The sequence below is a fragment of the Crassostrea angulata genome, chromosome 7, assembly GCF_025612915.1.
Source record: "Crassostrea angulata isolate pt1a10 chromosome 7, ASM2561291v2, whole genome shotgun sequence".
NCBI classification, from domain to species: domain Eukaryota; kingdom Metazoa; phylum Mollusca; class Bivalvia; order Ostreida; family Ostreidae; genus Magallana; species Magallana angulata.
This window is the reverse complement of record NC_069117.1, coordinates 17,005,663-17,025,400: the sequence shown is the minus strand read 5'-3', so window position 1 is coordinate 17,025,400 and position 19,738 is coordinate 17,005,663. Positions and strand designations below refer to the sequence as shown.

The 19,738-nt window shown below is 33.2% G+C and overlaps 2 protein-coding genes across 2 annotated transcripts; one reads left to right on the top strand and one right to left on the bottom strand.

Moving 5' to 3' along the window:
* The first annotated feature begins 4,563 nt into the window (after positions 1 to 4,563).
* LOC128156774 (mitoguardin-like) lies at positions 4,564 to 9,582 on the top strand. Its single transcript, XM_052819060.1, has 13 exons — positions 4,564 to 4,804; positions 5,192 to 5,424; positions 5,527 to 5,706; positions 5,816 to 5,907; positions 6,068 to 6,289; positions 6,664 to 6,776; positions 6,993 to 7,065; positions 7,410 to 7,496; positions 7,856 to 7,954; positions 8,283 to 8,417; positions 8,570 to 8,623; positions 8,729 to 8,845; positions 9,135 to 9,582. Exons 2-13 carry the CDS (start codon positions 5,214 to 5,216, stop codon positions 9,285 to 9,287), a joined length of 1,536 nt encoding a protein of 511 aa, XP_052675020.1. The 5' UTR covers positions 4,564 to 4,804; positions 5,192 to 5,213; the 3' UTR covers positions 9,288 to 9,582.
* Positions 9,583 to 9,677: 95 nt separating this feature from the next.
* On the bottom strand, positions 9,678 to 19,568 carry LOC128156773 (low-density lipoprotein receptor-related protein 4-like). Its single transcript, XM_052819059.1, has 20 exons — positions 19,453 to 19,568; positions 17,783 to 18,233; positions 16,773 to 17,031; positions 15,678 to 15,849; positions 15,287 to 15,400; positions 14,841 to 15,095; positions 14,523 to 14,673; positions 14,095 to 14,235; positions 13,868 to 13,970; positions 13,618 to 13,756; positions 13,334 to 13,456; positions 13,005 to 13,235; positions 12,530 to 12,701; positions 11,726 to 11,856; positions 11,317 to 11,473; positions 11,121 to 11,233; positions 10,875 to 11,000; positions 10,535 to 10,687; positions 10,121 to 10,250; positions 9,678 to 9,993 (listed from the first exon to the last, which is right to left on the bottom strand). Exons 1-20 carry the CDS (start codon positions 19,490 to 19,492, stop codon positions 9,867 to 9,869), a joined length of 3,288 nt encoding a protein of 1,095 aa, XP_052675019.1. The 5' UTR covers positions 19,493 to 19,568; the 3' UTR covers positions 9,678 to 9,866.
* Positions 19,569 to 19,738: the final 170 nt, after the last annotated feature.

Sequence of the window (19,738 nt, the reverse complement as noted above, 5' to 3'; positions counted from 1 at the left end):
GGAAGTGCGTGAAAACGTCAAATTTCAATAATTCATAACACAATCTATTAAAGCAGCAGTCGTGGAATTCGGATCAGTGATCGCTTCAAACACCAAGGAAGAACTCAATCTGTGAAGCGCGGTATTACTGCAATGACAGCCATCGTGCATGGGGGATGTATATTATAAGGCTAGCATCCGCGGGATTAGGACCAGCATATTAAGTAGCGATCAGTTTTCAGCTTTCAAGACCTGTGTCTCTTGGTAGTCAATGCGAGATGACAACTCATACATGCCTCCAACATGATGTTTCAGAGAGCGGATGCATTGCTGATAAGTCACAGGTTTATAGGAGCAATATACAAAAAGTTTTTTGATAAAAATCAGTTCATATGCATGGTTTAAAATTGTAAAAATTTCACAGAGAATGCACGCCACAGTCAAATTCTTTGTAAACTTAACTGAGATACAATAATTTTAATAATTTTTATGGATTTGCTAAATTTGTATTTTGGCAAAATAGGGGATAAGGACAGAATTTCATAAATCAAGTGCAATTCGAGAGAAAATTTTCTGATATAATCATATATTCAATGCAACCTATTAAACTAGTACCTTGATAAGTTCTACCAACATCATTATATAAGAACCCATAGCTACATGTATAACCTTGATAAATCAAATTGAATGGATGTTTATATCTTATAAGACCGCGGAATATTAATTGGCAAGATTGGAAATTGGAAGTATACAGCGTACGTCAATTTCACTTGCATTTGAAATGGGCGGGAACGAATTAACACGGACGTCTGAGAAAACATCGGATTGAAACTGTACATGTAGTTATGTAGGAAATGTATTTTGAATCCATCTCGGCATTTCTAACTTGCTATATACATGTCAGCAAAGTGATTGAAAATAAAAATTATTCCACCAAATAAGTATATAATCAGCAAATATAATACGCAAGGCAAGGCATTGTCCGATGACTTCAGAGAATCAGTCGTCACAAGTCTGAAATCAAGTGGGGCCATACTGGCCATAGTTGAAACGGGGTTTATTCACAGAGAACAATCAAAGTTCCCATTTATAAGATTAAAATTATATCCAATAATAGAATATATAAAATGTTTCATATAAGAAGTCATCGGACAATGCTTTGACCTTCGATCGTATAATATCTCCAAATTGGTATATTTTCACATTTGCTGATTATTTACTTACTGATGAAATAAAATGTTTTTCAACCGCTTTTCTGATACTAATTAAAATGTTTTTCGATCGCTTTAAATTATTTAGCAAGTTAGAAATGCTGAGGTGGATTGAAAATACATTTCCTATAACTACAGTATCGATGCTATGTTTTCTCAGACGTCCGTGTCAATTTGTTCCCGCCCATTTCAAATGTTTTGTCTGTAACAAGTGAAAATGACGTAAGCTGTATATTTCCAATCTTGCCAGTTAATGTTCCGCGGTCTTATCGGGGCGGCCAGTTTATTTTTATTATGATAGAGCAGAAGAGTTTATAAAGATTCAAGCAGAGGCGGCATACAGGTTTTTTGCAATGTCCTTTATATTAATTGGCCTGTTGATATATAATTCACCAAACTTTTTTGGTAGAATTGTTGTTCGTAAACTTACTGAATAATAAATGCTGTGCCATTTTCGAATAATATTCTCGCATATCAAATATTCAATTAATAAATGACAGTGATGTATGATGCCATTTATTAAAAAAAAAACAAATTTATATTTGCAACATTACAATGCCAAGAATTAAATATAAATGTAATTCGTGCATTAATTTAACATTTTTCATTTTCATCTTCATCAATTTAACATTTTCCTTGAAATGGTATAAATGAAATGAAGTTCAGTCGATCTCAAAGCACTCTCTTGAGGCTCAAGCCTTCGCTTGCTTGAATTTGTACCTTAAGGATATGGACTTTGGCAAATGCCTGCATGAGAGAGAGAGAGAGAGAGAGAGAGAGAGAGAGAGAGAGAGAGAGAGATTTTTTACTTTTTAAAAAAGTTGAGTAAAAAATCCACATAAGCTTAGCGTAATCAACCCCTCCTATAACCACCTGCCGTATTTTGATACCCTTTAACTGATATTATACATTCCGGAGAGTACAGATGTATTAATTATTTCTTGAAACTCAAAACCATTAATTTTAACTTTTGTTGTTGTTGAGAGGTACTGATCGACTTTAATTCATGGCACGTTTTGACGTAATTTATAAAGAAAAAAAAACCAAGCGGTGGTGTTATACCTTTGAAACTGCGATCCTGTCAGAGATACATGCAAGCTTCCTTTTACGTCAGTATTTATTATGATTGCTGATACTTTCAAAGATGAATTCAAACAATTGTAAACTTTATAACCATTGTTGTGGTGTGACATCGCGTGCGGTACCTGTTTTTTTTTTCTTTTCTTTCTTTTTTTCTTTTTTTTTTTTTTTTTTGATACAAGAAAGTTCCATTTACATGTACGTTCACTAATAACCGTTTGAATTTGCTCGTAACTTTTTTATTTTATTCACAATCTATGCATGTACAAGTTTGTATTTCTTCCATTAATTTCTTTTACATAATATAAAAAAATGAAACTTATCAGGTAAACTATATATTTGAGATGATCTGCAAGCTCTCTTTTATATCATTTTCTTTTCGCATGCCCAATGAATGGGAGGAGTAGATGTCAATATGTCTAAAACATTTAGTTATGAGTATTCAAACGCTTATTCGTTTTTGTGGATATCAAAATATATCGAATCTGTAAATATAAATAAACATTTTGCTATGTATATCACAGAATATAATGATATCATCAAAGATTAGTAATATCCCTTTTTTGATCCAGTATAATCTACAAACACGTTCGGTTGTTTATTAAAAATTAATATTTCAAATATATTTGAAATTTATTTTGCCATATTACTTATTGAATTTTTTTTTGATTTGTCCGAACTTTCCTTAGAGATTGGTTTTAATACAAGATATTTAAGGGTTGTTTTTTTTTTTTAGCCATTTTATCCAGGAATACCACTCTTCGTTTACAAAATGACACGGAACACACACACGTCAGACTGAATTTCTGGATAGCTTATTTAAAATCTTTTCAATGATATAATTATATATCCCTTTTATCTTGATCGCACTTGTTCAATATGATAATCAAGAAGTTGTTTTTAATTTATGTCAATGATGTTGCACAAAATATGTTGTCCTTTTGTAGATTATACGCAGATGATAATTCAATCCAGTATGCAGATAAAAACTTAAGAAATGTAGAAAATGTGTTAAATCATGACCTTAGAATATTATAGGAAAATGGTACAATGATTGGTTACTTAAATTTAATCCTAATAAAACCAAAGTTGTATTTTTTACCAAATCAAAACGTAATGTAACCCTAGAACTGTTTTTTTCAAGATTGTCAGTTAGATATTGTTTCTTGTCATAAACATCTAGGCCTAACGCTCTCTGATGATTTAAAGTGGTCTCTGTACATCAATGATATAGTGAACATCGCTTGTAAAAAAAAATAGGACTACTTAAGAAATTTAAATTTACTTTAGGCAGAGACAAACTATCAAAATTATATATAACTTTTGTAAGGCCAATATTAGAATATGCTTCTGTTGTATGGGATGGTTGTTCTTCCGCAGAAATTGAAAAGTTAGAATAAGTGCAACTACACGCTGCAAGAATTGTCACGGGACTTCCAATTTTGGCCTCAAGGAATTCATTGTATTTCGAAACGAGTTGGGACTCTCTATCTAAAAGAAGGGAAATAGCTAAACTAACGATTATGTACAAAATTCATTACAATCTTGTACCACAATATCTTGGTGATATTGCTAACATTTATAGGAAAGATAATTCTCGCTACAATACTCGTTATGAAGACAATTATATACCTCCTAGAGTTAAGTATGATACATATAAAAAATCATTTATTCCAGATGCTATAAGCAAATGGAACTCACTAAATTCGGATATTGAAAAATCAAATAGCAGTGATTCAAAAGTTCCTAAATATTTTCTTCATGGTAAAAGAGTAGCTAACATTATTCATACAAAATTAAGACACAATTGTTTACTAAATTATGATTTACACAGAAGAAATATTGTTGATTCTCCAAATTGCATATGTGTAAAGAAAGAAGATGTATATCATTTTTTATTTGTTTGCAAACTATTTTCTAATGCAAGGAATACCTTATTTAATGAACTATTCCAAATACAAAATTTAGGTATTATAGATTCGCATACTTTACTATGGGGGAATGGCAACCTAGATTATAAAACTAATGTTAGAATTTTCGCAGCTGTGCAGAACTTTATAATCAATTCTCGCAGATTTATATAAGTAAACTATATTGTTCTTTACCATTTTTTCAATATATGCATGTGTATATACTTGTACCATGTTTTATGACAATTGCAAATTAATTGTAATTGGGTGAGAACCTAGTAAGTTGCAAGAACTTGTGTTCGAACCCTTTGTATTTTATATGTTCAAACCAGAAGTTTCTTAACCGGGAAAATAATTCTTTCAGTTCTCATTTCATTTTCTCTGTTATTGTTGACATTGTTGTTCCGGTGACTTGTTTTGCCTTGACTTTGGAGTGTAAATAATGAAATTCTCATTATTCTGTGTATATTTCTGCTCTACGTAAACGTTAACAATGTCACCGGTATACTTACAATGATGAGGATTTTGCAGTTATTTAAGATTTTTGTTTATCAAACATAAGGATGCCGCTATGCGAAGTCACGGAACTACGTAGTGAATAACAAGTCGTCAATGTCCTTTTAGGTATTTATATTTGTAATAAAGATAAAATGAATTCTAAATCTCTTTTGGTAATTCTTGGTTGAAATTCTTTGATGTATACATATATCATAAATTGAATGCATTATAGTCATCAATATTATAATGATAAACAGTGAAGATGATATAAAAATTTACCATAAGTAACACTGATTGAGATAATGTAGGGTTATATTTTGAATTACATTTTATCCAGAGACATAAATGAATGTTATTTATGTCTCTGATTTTATCTAAATTTTGAAATTTATATGATCGTATATAAGTAATGGTCATGTGTTAAGAAGAAATTTGTGATTACACTTTATCACATATAGCTAAGTGTCACGTATTAATTTTGTAAATTCAAGAGATTCAGTTATATCATTACAGGTGAAAAAAATTATAGGGCACAATGTCATATGCAAATTGGAAAATACCACCAATTCCCAAACTGAAGGTAATATGGCCATCTAGAATAACAACATTAAGTGTAACCCTGGGGATGGCCATAATGGGGATGTTGACATTTTACTTCCGTTATCAAAGAAAGATGAAGAAGAAAGAATTAAAAGCACGTTCAGAACAATCATCCAGAAGAAACAACTTACAATTGCCAAATGGAGGTTTGTATTCAAACACTACTGAAGTATACGTTTGATGACTTTCACTTACACAACTATTTAAATTTTGTGTGCTTAAAAAAATTATTTTTGCTGAAATTTTAGATATTCATGGACAACCTGTTGGTAGATACACAGAGAGTCCATCATCTCTTTTGAATTCCTTGAAACAGAAGTCTATATCAGGGTCTGTTTCAAGTTTTGGTGGGGTCTCCTCAGCCTCTACAATTACTCATCAACTTGTGGACACAAGTCACATGTCGCCTACCCAGCTGTGCAAGCTAGGTAACTTTGTGCACTTAAATAACATTATCTCTTGAAAAGTTGTAAAAATTATTCTTTTGCAATAGATACCTCCTTAAAAATTATTTTAAAAAACCCCCTTTTTTTGCAGGCTATGAAACTCTACAACAAGCTGTGGTATACTGGGAAGATGGTTTAATGAAGTTGTCTTTTAATGAGGATAGATCAAAACCAGCAATACTGGTCAGTTAACTGATAAAAATTCCAGATATGAAACACTTTCAAAAATTTTTTTATTAAAATTTGAAATATTTAACTTATGACTCAACTTATCTTAACCAAAAAAAAATAATATTAGTTTAAAGACTGCGATTGGAATGTGTTTATCAAATTATTTCTTCAGGACCCCGAGACGGCAGAACTGCAGCACCAGATGGACCAATTTCTAGATGCAGCATACAGAATGATTGACACTTATGAAAGACAGGCAGAGAGACAGGCTGACTATATAGCCCTGGAATCTGCCATGGCTGCCTTCACTGAGACTGATCTTCAGTCCGAGAGAACTCGGAGCTTTGACGCTGGCTCCCTGAGTGACCAGGATTCCTTTGTCTCCGCTACTGATGTAGGCATATTTCGCTTTATTTATGGAATAAAACCTTACATTTACCATTATAATTAAAGAAGTATTCAATTTTATTTGAGCAAATGTATAGAAATTATTTAAACAGCAAGGAATACACTTATATACATTCTCTTTTAGAAAATTTACACACATTTTATTGGTACATTTACATGTGATTGTTAGCTATTATGATTTTAATATGTAATACTCTGTGCTATAAACTGTTTAATACATTTGTATGCTCTGAGATTCTTGACCACCCGATATAAAAATTATCACCTTAATACATGTACTAAAATAATGTTGCCCCTCATGCAAGCTTTGATAAGACATACAGAGAAATATTTGCTTAGTCTTTTCATTTTTCATTTCAGATGGCTAACTTATCAGATTTAGATACCCATAGAGAAATGTTTCAGCATCTTCCTCTGTATGAAGCAGGCCTCTTAGAATTAAAACATGGCCATGTACCTTGCAGAACACTAAGGTTGTATTTCAATCTGTATGACTATCAGCTGTAGTAAATATTTTTCGAACACATAATATTTTTTTTCTATTCTGATACATTTATTGACAAAATAATTTATATAAAAGCTTTGTAGAAATGAATCCATAAATACATGTACAGCCAACAAACAGCTTTTGTATATATGATTTATACTTTGAAATGCTTATTAAGTAAATAATAAGCTTTTATTTTCAGGACTGAGATGACTCAATGTATTTCTGATACAGAATTCTTGGCAAAATTGCATTGTATACGGCTAGCTTTTAATGTACGTACCATTACCATTTTATATTGCAATTGATTTAACTGTGTAGTGTAGTTAATGAATGTTTAAAGTCCACTGAACATTGACAATTATATTTAAGAACCATTTTAACAAAACCTTGGACTATTGGTAGAATGTAATTATCTGTTTCTTGCATTAAAACAAATTAAAAAATGCTCTGGTTTCAAGTGAAACTTGCGCAGTCATTGCTAAAAAGCCAGACAAATCTTGTCGATTTCAAAGAGCCATGGCCAGCAATAAATTAGACAGGCCTACGTCACATTGCTGTTTGATACAACTACGCAAAGTCTGCAGAGCTGTAAAAATGATTCTATATATTATTGTAGATAATATTTCAACAACCAAGTCAAAGAGACTACTTTAAAACCATGGGTAAACAGCTGATTGGTGATCTAATGATCAGAGCTGATAGGGTAAGAGTTAGCATCATAGTACACTGGTTTCAAAGAGTTTAAAAATCTTAAAACATGTGTACCTGTTTATATGTTTGAACTAATACATAAAAGGTCAAAATGGTCTCTACATTTGAAATGATATTTCATTTGCTTGACCAAAAAATGTTTATGTACCTCCCTATATAAAGGCTTAATTTTGGTTTTGTGTGATGTCATTGACATTTCATTACAATTCCACAACACAATTGTTAAATATTTTATATGATATGGTGAATGATAAGCAGAAGCAAGTTTCCATAAAAAAATCTAAGTAATAATAAGTAAATCAACATGCAAGTAATGATAAGTAAATAATATTTTTTTTATGTTTTATCAAGGATCCAGAGGAATTCTACACAACATACAATGCAATGCTGGATTTTGTTGAAATTGAAGACAGCTGGCATAAAATTGAAGAGGAACTTAAGGGTCGTGGAGTAAGTACTAGTAGCTTCCGTTCTAATGAGTAAATTGTTCTTCTATCACTTCTATCAAATACATGTGTTTTTCCCCCCATATTTTTGATACAGTAATTCAATCAGGCACAAGATTTTGATTTATTATACATGTAAACATAATTTGACAATAACATAAGCATGACTTTGTCATAGGTTTGTTCATTTCTACCATGTTTTACTTTAGAAAGAAAATAGTTTTTCTAAGAATTAAAAATTTTTTTTTTACAAAAAATTCAGCATTTTGAAGAAAATTTTTGCACTGTGTAAGGGTTACTTGCTACACACCTGTGTACATCACCTTTTCCAGGTAAAATGTATGACATTTTATGATATCGTGCTGGACTTTATATTAATGGACGCTTTTGATGATTTGGAAAACCCACCCTCCTCAGTCATAGCAGTCATCCAAAACAGATGGCTATCTAATAGCTTTAAAGAAACTGTGAGTATTCACGCCTTTTCATCTCAAGAGGGCTAAAATGAATGGTCAATGTTAATTGTAGAAGACAATGTGAATAAGTTTGAAGATGAATGTATTGTCCAATTTTTGACCACCCAGCCTCCTTAAAATGTATTTTACATTTTGATTGACAGGCTCTTTCCACAGCTGTTTGGTCTGTTCTAAAGGCCAAGAGACGCATGTTGAAGGTGAGTGAGGCATCACGTTAGCAGTAAACATTCGATTTTATGAATAGCATAAAAAACTTTTAAAATTACAAGAGAACTTTTTTTTATGATTGACTTAATATTTAGTTTTCAGATGGCTTTATCGCCAAGTTCTATGCTATTTCTGAGCACACAAGTCCAGTATTAGCCTGGGGATTCATGGGACCAGAATCACAGCTTAAACAATTGTGTCTGCTCTTCAAGGCGAGTTGTTTTAAATATATATACACCCCATCCTCGAAAAAAATTAGGGCAATTCCTTCCTGCACTTTTTTGTTTGTTAAAAGATCCATCTCATATTTTAATTTAAACAATGCTCATTTGATTTTTTATTATTTATCTCCAGGAGTGTAATACTTAATTTAGAATTTACGCTGATTAATAAAACAAAAATAATTTCTGATTTACCTTTACATTACACATATTAAATGACAAAAATAATTTATCTACTGAAAAAGATAATAATTCTTGCGATATTCTTTATTCTTAACAGGAATCGGTGTTGAAATTTCTCAGAGACATGTTTAGTTTTGAGTATGTACGATACACAACCGTCGAAGAATTAGCAGACGATGTTGCTAAATTGTTACGCAACAGAATCGAGGAAGCGGCAGAAAAAATATCTCCGGAAAAATTAGAGATTTAAATCAAAGTAGATAGGACCACTAGGGCGTTAATTATATTTTTATCAGTTTTAATTTATATGTTTATAGTGACCACACTTAATTGGGTTTTTTTTTTAATTTTCCAATCATGGAAGATGAACATACTGTGTGTCTTGACTTGAGCATTACATGTAGGTGTGATTGTACATTAAATTCTGATTTGTGTAATTTTATACCATTATTTCATTTTAACTTGCTTATTGATATATTTTAACATGGCAACAATGCTCACGTTTCGTTACGTTTCTTTAATAAAATCAAAGATTTTAGCTATAAGTGTGTTGTTATTAATCATAAATTATTAAATTAAATGCAAGATCTTTCGTATTTGTAGCTCAATGCAATAATAGAAAATAAAGAAAATGTATTGTTATTTCTACACAACATTGCAATCCATTTGGATATGTAAGCGCTTGCATTAAACTTGTTAAAGGAAAATCACAATTTTCAGAGCAAACAACGCAATTAGATGTTGGATCCCCTCTTCCACACACATTCATTCTTTTCGAATTTATTATATCTAAATTTTTGTTTTTAACATAAAGAACAGCTTTAATCTGTCAGGTGTTGTTGGAGGGTGCTTCCTCGATTATAACCCTGGAAGCCTTTCTGGCACCATTGGAATTGCCGTTGGAATTAGCCCCGTAGTGAATGGTGCCGGAGTCGGGGGTAGGGGAATCGCTGGCCCTGAGTGTAGAATGGATAGTTATTACACATGACACCTATTGAGTAACTTAACCAATTCTCGATATTTGTTCGGGAATTGCAAGATTTTGGGATAATGATTAAATGAGTTAAGTCCGCATGGGCATACCTTCGACAGAGAAAAATGATGATGAGGACCAGTACAAGGGTCACCGCCAGACTGGCTGCCACGATCCCCCCAGCAATGGCTCCATCATTGGTCGGGTCCGTCATTGCACGCTCGGTGACCACCGCCACGCCTACATAAAATAACGTTTCTATCATTCCCTTTTAAGAGGAGTGCCTAGATTTGAGATTAAATCTAAGATTTGAGAGTAAGGAGAGTTTGCGACGGCGGGTTATCAAACCTGGTCACGCCGTTACCAAAATCACACAACTCTGTTCTCAACTCAAATCCTCTAAAAAAAATGCATATATCTGAGGTCGATACTCAAGATTTGAATTTAAGTATTGAATTGAAAAGAGGTGACGGCGGGTCTTGATTTTTTTAATCTAGCCCCGACAATTGCAAGACAAATCTTACAAAGAGATGAAACGTTCCAAGTTTCCTGACACAGAACTTCGGCAGTCTGCGTTGTAAAGCCCGGGTTACACGTAAATGTACATTTGTTTCCAAAGTAGGGAGCACAGTCGGGACTCAGTCGACCATTTGGAATATCCTCTGGACATTTAATTACTAAAATAGCGAAAGGAGACTTATTAGAATAATGGGTATCAGATCATTTGCGTTTTTTATTTAAATTCGTACAATGTCGGTCCATCTTTCACACTTTTTAAATTGTCTTAAATAAGGAGCCATTTTCTTTTCTTTTTAAAAAAAATCGATTCTGTTGTGTTCATGCAGAGTGAATTCCACAATTTACCTCCGTCACATGTTTTTCTGTCCGAAAGTAGTTTCACTCCGTCAGGACATGCGCACTTGCGACTGTTGGCAGTAGGTAGACAAAAAGTGCTGCAACCACCATTAGTTTTCGAACAAACATCATTTACTAAAATAGAAAAAATGTATTGTCAGTCAGCAGTGATACTCTTTGTATGGTGAATAACACGGCCATACAATACAATTAAAAGGCAAGTCGAACGACTTTACATGAACTGTTATTTCGTACCCGGTATATCCTTGACGCCATAGACTTGCAGCGAATGAAGCTTCCCAAAGTTCGCTGTATAGTTCATCCACGCGATCTCGCTCGCATTTGAAATTGAGGCCTTTGTTATTTTTCTAAAGAAATACATGTACAAAATTATATTTTAAAAGATTTTCAAATTTGAACTGTACATAAAATTGACCATGCAAGGACTTACTGGTCATCAAGGGCCGTGAAATAGAAATAGTCTCCACTGATGTCAAACAACATAAACTTCTTCGTGTTGTCGTTTAACAGGACTCCTCGGTTCTCTCCGTTCAGATCGCAGTAGTTTATTGTTCGTAACTCGCCATCCGTCCAATATAACAGTTCATCTGAAATTGATGTTCATTGTGCATATACATATTTTTTAAACATCGACTTACGTTTGGTTTAAATGAAATAAAAACGAAGGCTTTAAGGCTTGATATATGTGATATGAGCGTTAAACGTAACAGAATTGAACTTTGGGTATCATACATTTAATTGTTTATTGTCTATCTAACTTCTGTATAGATACGGAATTTAAAATTTTGTAAAAAAAAACAAACAAACAAAAAAACAAAAAAAACCCAAAAACAAAGTACTTTTATAATCCATCGTCAGGCTGTTTGGTTGTAAGATGTCCTTAAATATCAGATTGCTCATCGCCGAGCCATCCATATAGGAACGGCCGATATAGGAGGCAGAGTACACGAGGTCCGACCAAAACAAAAACCTGAAACATGCAATGGAGAAAAGCCAGCCTGTAATAATGTACTAGAAAATCCACGTGTTCTCAGTTGTATTTTTTAAAACCTAGGCGGCGTGATTTGCATGACGAAGGTAGGATACAGACTTAGAGTTTTAGGTAAGTAATGCTAAACTTAAGAGATGTAATGCTAACCTTAAGAGATGTAATGCTAAACTAAAGAGATGTAATGCTAAACTTAAGAGATGCAACTTCGTTTTAGAATCAGCATCCTATAGTTATGTTGTAGATTTAAATTTGATGTTAGTACCTTTACAATGTCATTAACCAAAACTGATCGATACGATTATCTTTTCTTTGGATATAAAGTCATGTTATAGATCCATGTTCACGAGTGAATGTTGTCGACGGAATTAAGTAATTTTCGTTGGGTTTACAACTAATAAGGATTTATAGCTATGTTGTAGATGACATAAAGTTCATTTTCTTTGGATTTATTGCTATGTTGTTGATGACATTAAGTACATTTTCTTTGGGTATATATTAACTATGTTGTAGATGACATTAAGTGCATTTTCTTTGGATTTATAGCTAGCTATGTTGTAGATTACATTATGTATTTTCTTTGGATTTATAGATTTATTGTAATAAAATACAATTTCTTTGAATTTATAGCCGTGTTTTAGATGTAATTAATTACCCTTTCTTTGGATATATAGCTATATTGTAGACAGATGTTAGTCCGGGAACCACGGTTTTCCTCTCCTTGGTTTCCATATTCAGTATTCCTATGTAGGACTTGCTACTTACAGCAGAGTAGATCAGATGTCCAGTGGTTGGATCAACAACCAAGGCCTGTGGTTCGAATGAACCTGTTCCAAAGTACAAATAAATTATCGCAAGATCAATGATCTGAATCTATCTGACTATTTTGTTAGCTATCAATTTGTCTATTCATTGCAACAAAATTAACCAACATTGAAATTACAATTTTTAGGACACTTTTAATTAGAAGACCCTATTTTAGAGATTACTATCATACTGAGCATGATCTCGGTTAAAAATTGATTGAGCAAACACCCACTTAGCAATGAACAGATAGCCTCATATCTTGATTTGATAACGTCATGAATTGTTATGCCTAACATTTCCCAGAATTTTCCTGCTTTAGGTACCTGTGTTAGTCAGAGAAACATAACTGTGTCCCGACAATGATAATTGTCTGATCTCGCGGTACATCGCATCCGAGTAGATCAGATTACGGTGGAGGGGGTGGAATATGGCGTTAACTGGATGCATTGTTTCGTTGACATCAATTGCTACTACTTCAGCATCGGTCATTGACACTTGGAAAATGGCGGCGTGTGTAAAGTCAACAGTCAACACAAAATCGTGTTTTAATGGAGCTAAATGTTCAAACGAATGAATAAATTGTAATGCATTCTATAGACAAGGTTTGTACTGCTTTTGCAGCGAAGGGTATGCAGAAAAAGAGAGTACTTACAAGATATACACGCTTTCTTGTCACTCTTTAACTTAAATCCTAAGCGACATTGGCATGTTCGGGTACCCTCTGCTCTAGGAATGCAGATATGCTCACAATCACCATTTCGAACACGACAAAGGTCTGAGTAAAAAAAATTTAAAGGAACATTGGAATATATATTACATATAATATAATATAACATATAATATATAACATATATATTATCACGTTGTTACATTGATAAACCGACTCAATTTCTTCTTTACAAGATATCTATCGGGCTCAGTGTTTTATGGTTTTACCTTTTGTTGCTGGTTGTTCAGATCTATCGTAAACGATAACATTTCCAAATCCCGGAGAGTCTAAATGTTGGTGTAAACTGTTAGATTCCGTGTCTATTACCAGAGCTTCGTTGTTGTTTTTCAAAATCATGATGAATCCCTATGAATATGATTAATTTATGACTTCAATTTTGTTTTATACTATAGACATTTCAATTTTAATACACAAAATACTCTGGTTTTTTAATATAATTGAGAAATGGAGTTATACTTTATATTTTGTAAATGACTTGATATTGCTGGAAGGAAATGATTGTATCTTGGAGGTTTCCATGTCCAAAGAATAAACACCATCCACATCACTCCACGATAACCTACCGACGAAAAAAAACAGTTTTGATAAGGACATTGTTTTTTTTCCTATTTAGAGAGAGAGAGAGAGAGAGAGAGAGAGAGAGAGAGAGAGAGAGAGAGAGATGCTAATTAAATGATGAGTACCTATTATCTGTGGTAGTATATAAAAGTTGTGTGGGATATTTCAGGTGCTGACTGTCGACCACGACCCACCGCTTTGTGCCGTCCGAGGACCCCGCCTCTATCTTGTAGGTACCCATGCCACCGCTTAGCCAGTACAATGTTCTGTTCATAATTCAGTGACATGACAACAAATCAACAGCAATAACAAAAATCTTAATGCACATTTAATAAATATGTACACGTGGTTTTAAAATTCGGTGAGCCTTACCTTTCAACTTCCTTGCAGAATACAAATTACTTTTCTCAGAAATCATAGAAAAGATATCCATATGTATATTTTTTGGCAAAACAGATATGAAGGCGTGTATCAAATGCAATACTGGTAGAAAGACAATTTTTAAAAAAATTCTATTAGTTATTTGAAACGTTTTTATTAATCAACCCTGTACCTGTTATGAGGATCAATCGTGAGAGAGAATGGATTGTCAACATTTTGGAATAAAGGCATCTCCATCGGAAACCTTTCGTTGATAAATATAATTAATCCCGCCGTTTTCTCTGCCCAGTAGACATCACTGGTCAACCAGTCTATGCAAATACCTGAAAACAGTTTGCAGGTAAACCCAAAAACTGTGTTTTTCACAAAAAATCAGATCACTATTGAAAACATAGAATATTAGGTTTTAATAACAAGGAATAATGGATTTACGTGATAAAATACAAAAGACAAGGAGAATGGACTTTGGCTAATTGGCATTTATACTCACCCGAAACACCAGAAATTGAAAAGAATTCTGTTGTTTGACCGGATTGTACGTCCAGTATCATTAGTTTTTTGCTGTCATTGTCCTCGAAATAGATCTTATCTTGACGACTATCAACCGCAACGTTAGATATGGATCTCTCCCAGTGCTGAATACAATTCAGCGCTATTGGCATCCCAGTTAGAGATAGAACATCCACAAAGCATATTGATGATGTGTTTGACAGCAAAAGAGATTTTTGAGGTAAAACATTATTTCCTAAAAATAAAGAAATGATTATTTTCTAAATATTTTGTCCGATTTTTTTCTCTCGAAAATTAGTGTAGGAGAAGGTAGTTATGTTATAAAGATAATTGTGTGTGTCAACAATTCGGCCTTTGAAAACGTGTACTATCTAAAATTATTGCAAGGCTATTTAAACAGGGCCTGATTTATGACGTCATATTTACGTGTACAGTTGCGTCCGTTGACATCCAATATGAATCCATCTGGACAATAACATTTGGCGATGCTTTCTCTAGTAATTATACACAAATACTCGCAGTTCTGTTCTTCACATGGCTCTAGAACCGAAAAATAGATATTTCTAGAACCGAAAAAATAGATATTTTATAAACATATTTTTTAATACACATTGCAACATTTCTGTAGAAGAATACGCTGACAAGTCATTATATACCAGCGTGGTATTCATATCAACATCATAATTCAAGCATGTTTAAAAAATTGATTACAAGTTTCAGATTCCATTATGATAGTCACTGGTTCAATTAACTCATGTAAAATAATTTATGTCAAGATGCATGTACATTTATATAATGTTGGTAGAATGTATCTCACGTGTTATGTTTTCGAGTGTCATGGCTGGGATAAATTTGAGGGTCTTGGGAATCTTGTATTCGTATTTGCCGTCTTTCAGCCACTGAAACAGGTGCTGCCATTTTGTCTGTCCGGTTTCCTTGTCAATGCACTCAACAAGGTAAGCAGCTTGTATAGCAACACAAATAAGGTCCTGAAAATACATAATACTGGTATTTTTATTTGAATTTTATAAAGGTATTACGGTATAATTTTTTCATCACTGACTATTAAACAATTTTTTTACCTAATATGTATTGAATACCTAATATTTTCTGAATTCTGAGATAAAATATTCTTTGCGTTACTTTAAGCTTTTGATTATGGCATCTGATGTAACATATTCAACTTTATTACCTAATCAAAGGGATTTTGTTGTTTTATTACAAATTAAATATTTGCGTCTATTTTGAACTGCCGGTCAATAGCCTGCGATCTATTAGACCGCCGGTCAATAGACTGCGATCTATTGGACCGCCGGTCAATAGACTGCGATCTATTGGACCGACAACGTATTTCAGAACGCGGTTATGTTAATGTTACATTTTTTCGATAGTTCTCAGGGAATGAATATTCCTTTACATAGACGCTGTTTTTAGTACTTGGTGAAACCAAATTCAATATTATCAAAAAAGAGTATCAAATAATCAACAGTTTAGTTTTAAAGCCTCATATAAGGTAAAAGACTATTTAAAATCTAATGGGTTGAAGACTTCCCCTTCTTTGTGTAAACTAATATTAAATTGAGATGTTGTAATGCATGCAACAGGTTTTGTGCATGTAAAAGATGAAAAAATTTTTTTAGTATATAACAATGGCACGAAAACCATCTGCAATATGCAAATTGTAAACCCCGAAAACTAAAAAAGGAATTAGGTAATAAAACAATTATTTAATGCTTGAACAGTCAATAGACCAGAATTTTTCTCTTGGTACAGGGAACAGCTCAGTATGATCTATTGCCCTCGGCCGTTGGCCTCGGGCAATAGATCATACTGAGCTGTTCCCTGCACCTCGGGAAAAATATTCTGGTCTATTGACTGCTCAAGCATTAAATAATTGTATAGTATTGTATACCTTGTGCAAAGTAAGACCACTCATTAACATAAGCAAAGAGTCGGATCGCTTTAATACTCTTCTATCTGTTCCATCATATGTGCATGTTTCCAGAGTTTCTCTTCCGATATCCAACCAATAGACCCGTTTCTCTACATCACTGATGGTGATATCACTGACCAATAGGAGACTGTGTACCAACAGCGTTTGATCACTGCCTGAGAGGGATGACCTAAAGATGGCAAATCGTCCACTGTGTCCCGCAGACCAAAACAAATATCTGTAGAATTTTTGCAAGAAATGAGGCTGAGTAAGGGAAATGCGAAGAATAAAAAAAAAACAACCGACCATTCTTCCCCCAAAAACAATTCTTCCTCAAAGCAAAGCAGACTTTGCACAGATTTTCGATTGAAAAAAATTTGGAGCAATGATTTTTTAACATTAACATCCATAATTTTTTTCATGAGCAAAAATGAAATCTAGAGTACTCATCATACATACTAAAATACATTTACATAACAACCGAATGGCTTTGAGGTTAGAGTGTATGAGACATCTTTTACTTAGGTGGATAAAAGTGGAATAATATTTAGTTTTTGGGCATGCTTAAAAATTTAATAGCATTTTATAAATTGACGTTAATACGAAATCCTTTTTTTTTTTGCCTGCTTTTTTCAAAGCAATTTTTTAAAAATCTTAATATGGTAACACGCGTCAATAAAATTACAAAGGCTTGTAATGACATTTGGTCTATAACCGCATATTTTCGATAAACATATTTTCAATCAGCTATTGAGAAACTTGATTTTTTGATCAAATAATTTTATCAAACTTAAGGTTTTTTTATTTTGACAAAATGATTATGAATTGGGGGAGTCTTATTCAACATTTCGTATGCCATTTTGATTATATATCCATGACAACTAAAGGCATTTAATATTCCTATTACTAGCAATAAAACAATTCGATGATATTATTGTGGTCACATAACTGTCTAATGAACAACTCGCCAGGTTTTCCCGATCACTCACCCATTTAATGGGTCAACAGCAATGGCTTTTGGTGATATCAGTCCTTCGATCAGCGTTTTCCTGCCCGAGCGACCAACGGCGTAGAGAGGTTGTACAATGATCCATCGGAATGATGGGTCTATGTAATAGAGGTTCTTTGATACCCAGTCTATGGCTATTTTTGAAGATGAAGAAGAAAACGTATCAATCACGTTACTTGTAAGTTCATCAGGCTTGATGCTGTGGGAGATGTTTTCCGTTCTGAATAAATTGGATAGAATATCTGTCATATATAGGGTCCTTTCCAGGGGATCGTAAAGCAACTCTTTGATGTTCGTTGCATTTGGAAAAGCAAGAGGTACTGGGTCATCTTTTGAAGAATGGGTTAAAGAGTTGGTTTTAAAGAACACAAGATGGCCGTTATCTGATCTATCTGGTGCCAGCGAAACGATGAGAGCATCTTCACACTCAACTGAAAGGCAATGCATTCCATGATAGAACATATACTAGTAATGTATACACATATTTCCTTACCTTTCTTGTGTCTTATTTGCAACATAAAAAAACGTTTTTGTAAGTTTTGTTTCTCTGTTCCTCGATCCTCGGCTCAAGGTAGTGTTATTTCAAGTTTTTCGTGCGATATATATAGCTATAGATTGAAATCTAAAGAAAATCGAAAAATATCCAGGCGTTTTCAAAAGATATAACATGTTGGTCCTCCCGAATTGTAATAGAAAATATATGAAAATGTAGAATTTGAATGTAAAATGTAATTTGAAATCTAGAAATTGGTAAAATTTCCATGAATCGAAGTATTTTCGTCACACAGTCAGGAGACTGGATGGTCAACAAACTACCCATCAGATCTTCTATAAAATTTTGATATGATTTTTTAGTTATTAACTATAGTTTAGTCAAGAAAATTGCAAATATTTAACGTCAAGATTTGATTACCCCCCCCCCTCCCCCAACTTGATATGGAGCTCTTCTTTTCAGGTAGATTGTTACAGTCTGAAATTGCCACGACCACCTAGCGCTCCTAAGCATATATTTGTTCTCCGTGGTACCACCAAACCTGAATGGTTTTTTTTTTTACCAGTGTGTAATATAAAACGGTACATGTTTTTACACGTCTAACATTAAATAAAACCACTAATAATTTCCAAATATGTAAGAACATTGCTGAGGATCGGATACCTCATCATCCTCACAATGTCAGGGGTCCCGAGTCCACACGTGGCCGTGGCACCGCCACGAGTGGACTCAGGACTCCTGACATTGTAAGGATGATACCTTATATAAAACAAGAAATTACAAACAGCGTCAGACTTGCTCTACAAGGCAAATTGTTTTACGAATTCTATATAGGTTTTTAAGTGAAATTAGTTTGGTTTTATTATAAATGAAATTCATATCAAGTGAATATTTCAATAGAGACACCTACTGGATTTTATATGTAACACAATGAAAAATACACAAACAATTTGCACAATTATGTAAAAATATGGTATTGTTAACTAATCAATGACTTCCCCAAAGAACCCAACAATTTGCAATATATGTGATAATACCAATGATAATACAGAAAAAGAATAATTCTTGAACATGATGATATTAGCATGCACGTCTAACGTGTAGAGATTGCAAGATTTGCAAGGCAATATAATAATGATAAATAAAGAAAATCTTACCATGTGTCAATGAAAAGAGAAAAAGGAAGTTGACAAACATGTCTACATAAGAATATATAAACACACAATGTATGTATGACAAACGAATAACTCTCTCCGTCGGCAGCTGACCACCGGAATCTGAGATAGCATCAGATCTAGGTAATTGTTTCTTTGACTCAATCTTAATGGTTTGATGCTGATAATGTCAATTTTCGCTAAAAGCAAGACATAAAATTTACTGTTACCTGAATATTTGAGAACTTCATTTAACTTGGACAATCGATGAAAGTTTTATTGAGATCAG

Excerpts from the sequence above, each read along its gene's own strand:
- LOC128156774 (XM_052819060.1), top strand. The coding sequence starts at position 5,214 with ATGTCATATGCAAATTGGAAAATACCACCAATTCCCAAACTGAAGGTA. Across the intron at positions 5,707-5,815 it reads TACCCAGCTGTGCAAGCTAG|GCTATGAAACTCTACAACAA; the intron begins GTAACTTTGTGC and ends CTTTTTTTGCAG. Across the intron at positions 7,497-7,855 it reads TAATGATCAGAGCTGATAGG|GATCCAGAGGAATTCTACAC; the intron begins GTAAGAGTTAGC and ends TGTTTTATCAAG.
- LOC128156773 (XM_052819059.1), bottom strand. The coding sequence starts at position 19,492 with ATGTTTGTCAACTTCCTTTTTCTCTTTTCATTGACACATG. Across the intron at positions 14,674-14,840 it reads TTCAATTTCTGGTGTTTCGG|GTATTTGCATAGACTGGTTG; the intron begins GTGAGTATAAAT and ends AACTGTTTTCAG. Across the intron at positions 10,251-10,534 it reads TTGGAACGTTTCATCTCTTT|GCGTGGCGGTGGTCACCGAG; the intron begins GTAAGATTTGTC and ends TATTTTATGTAG.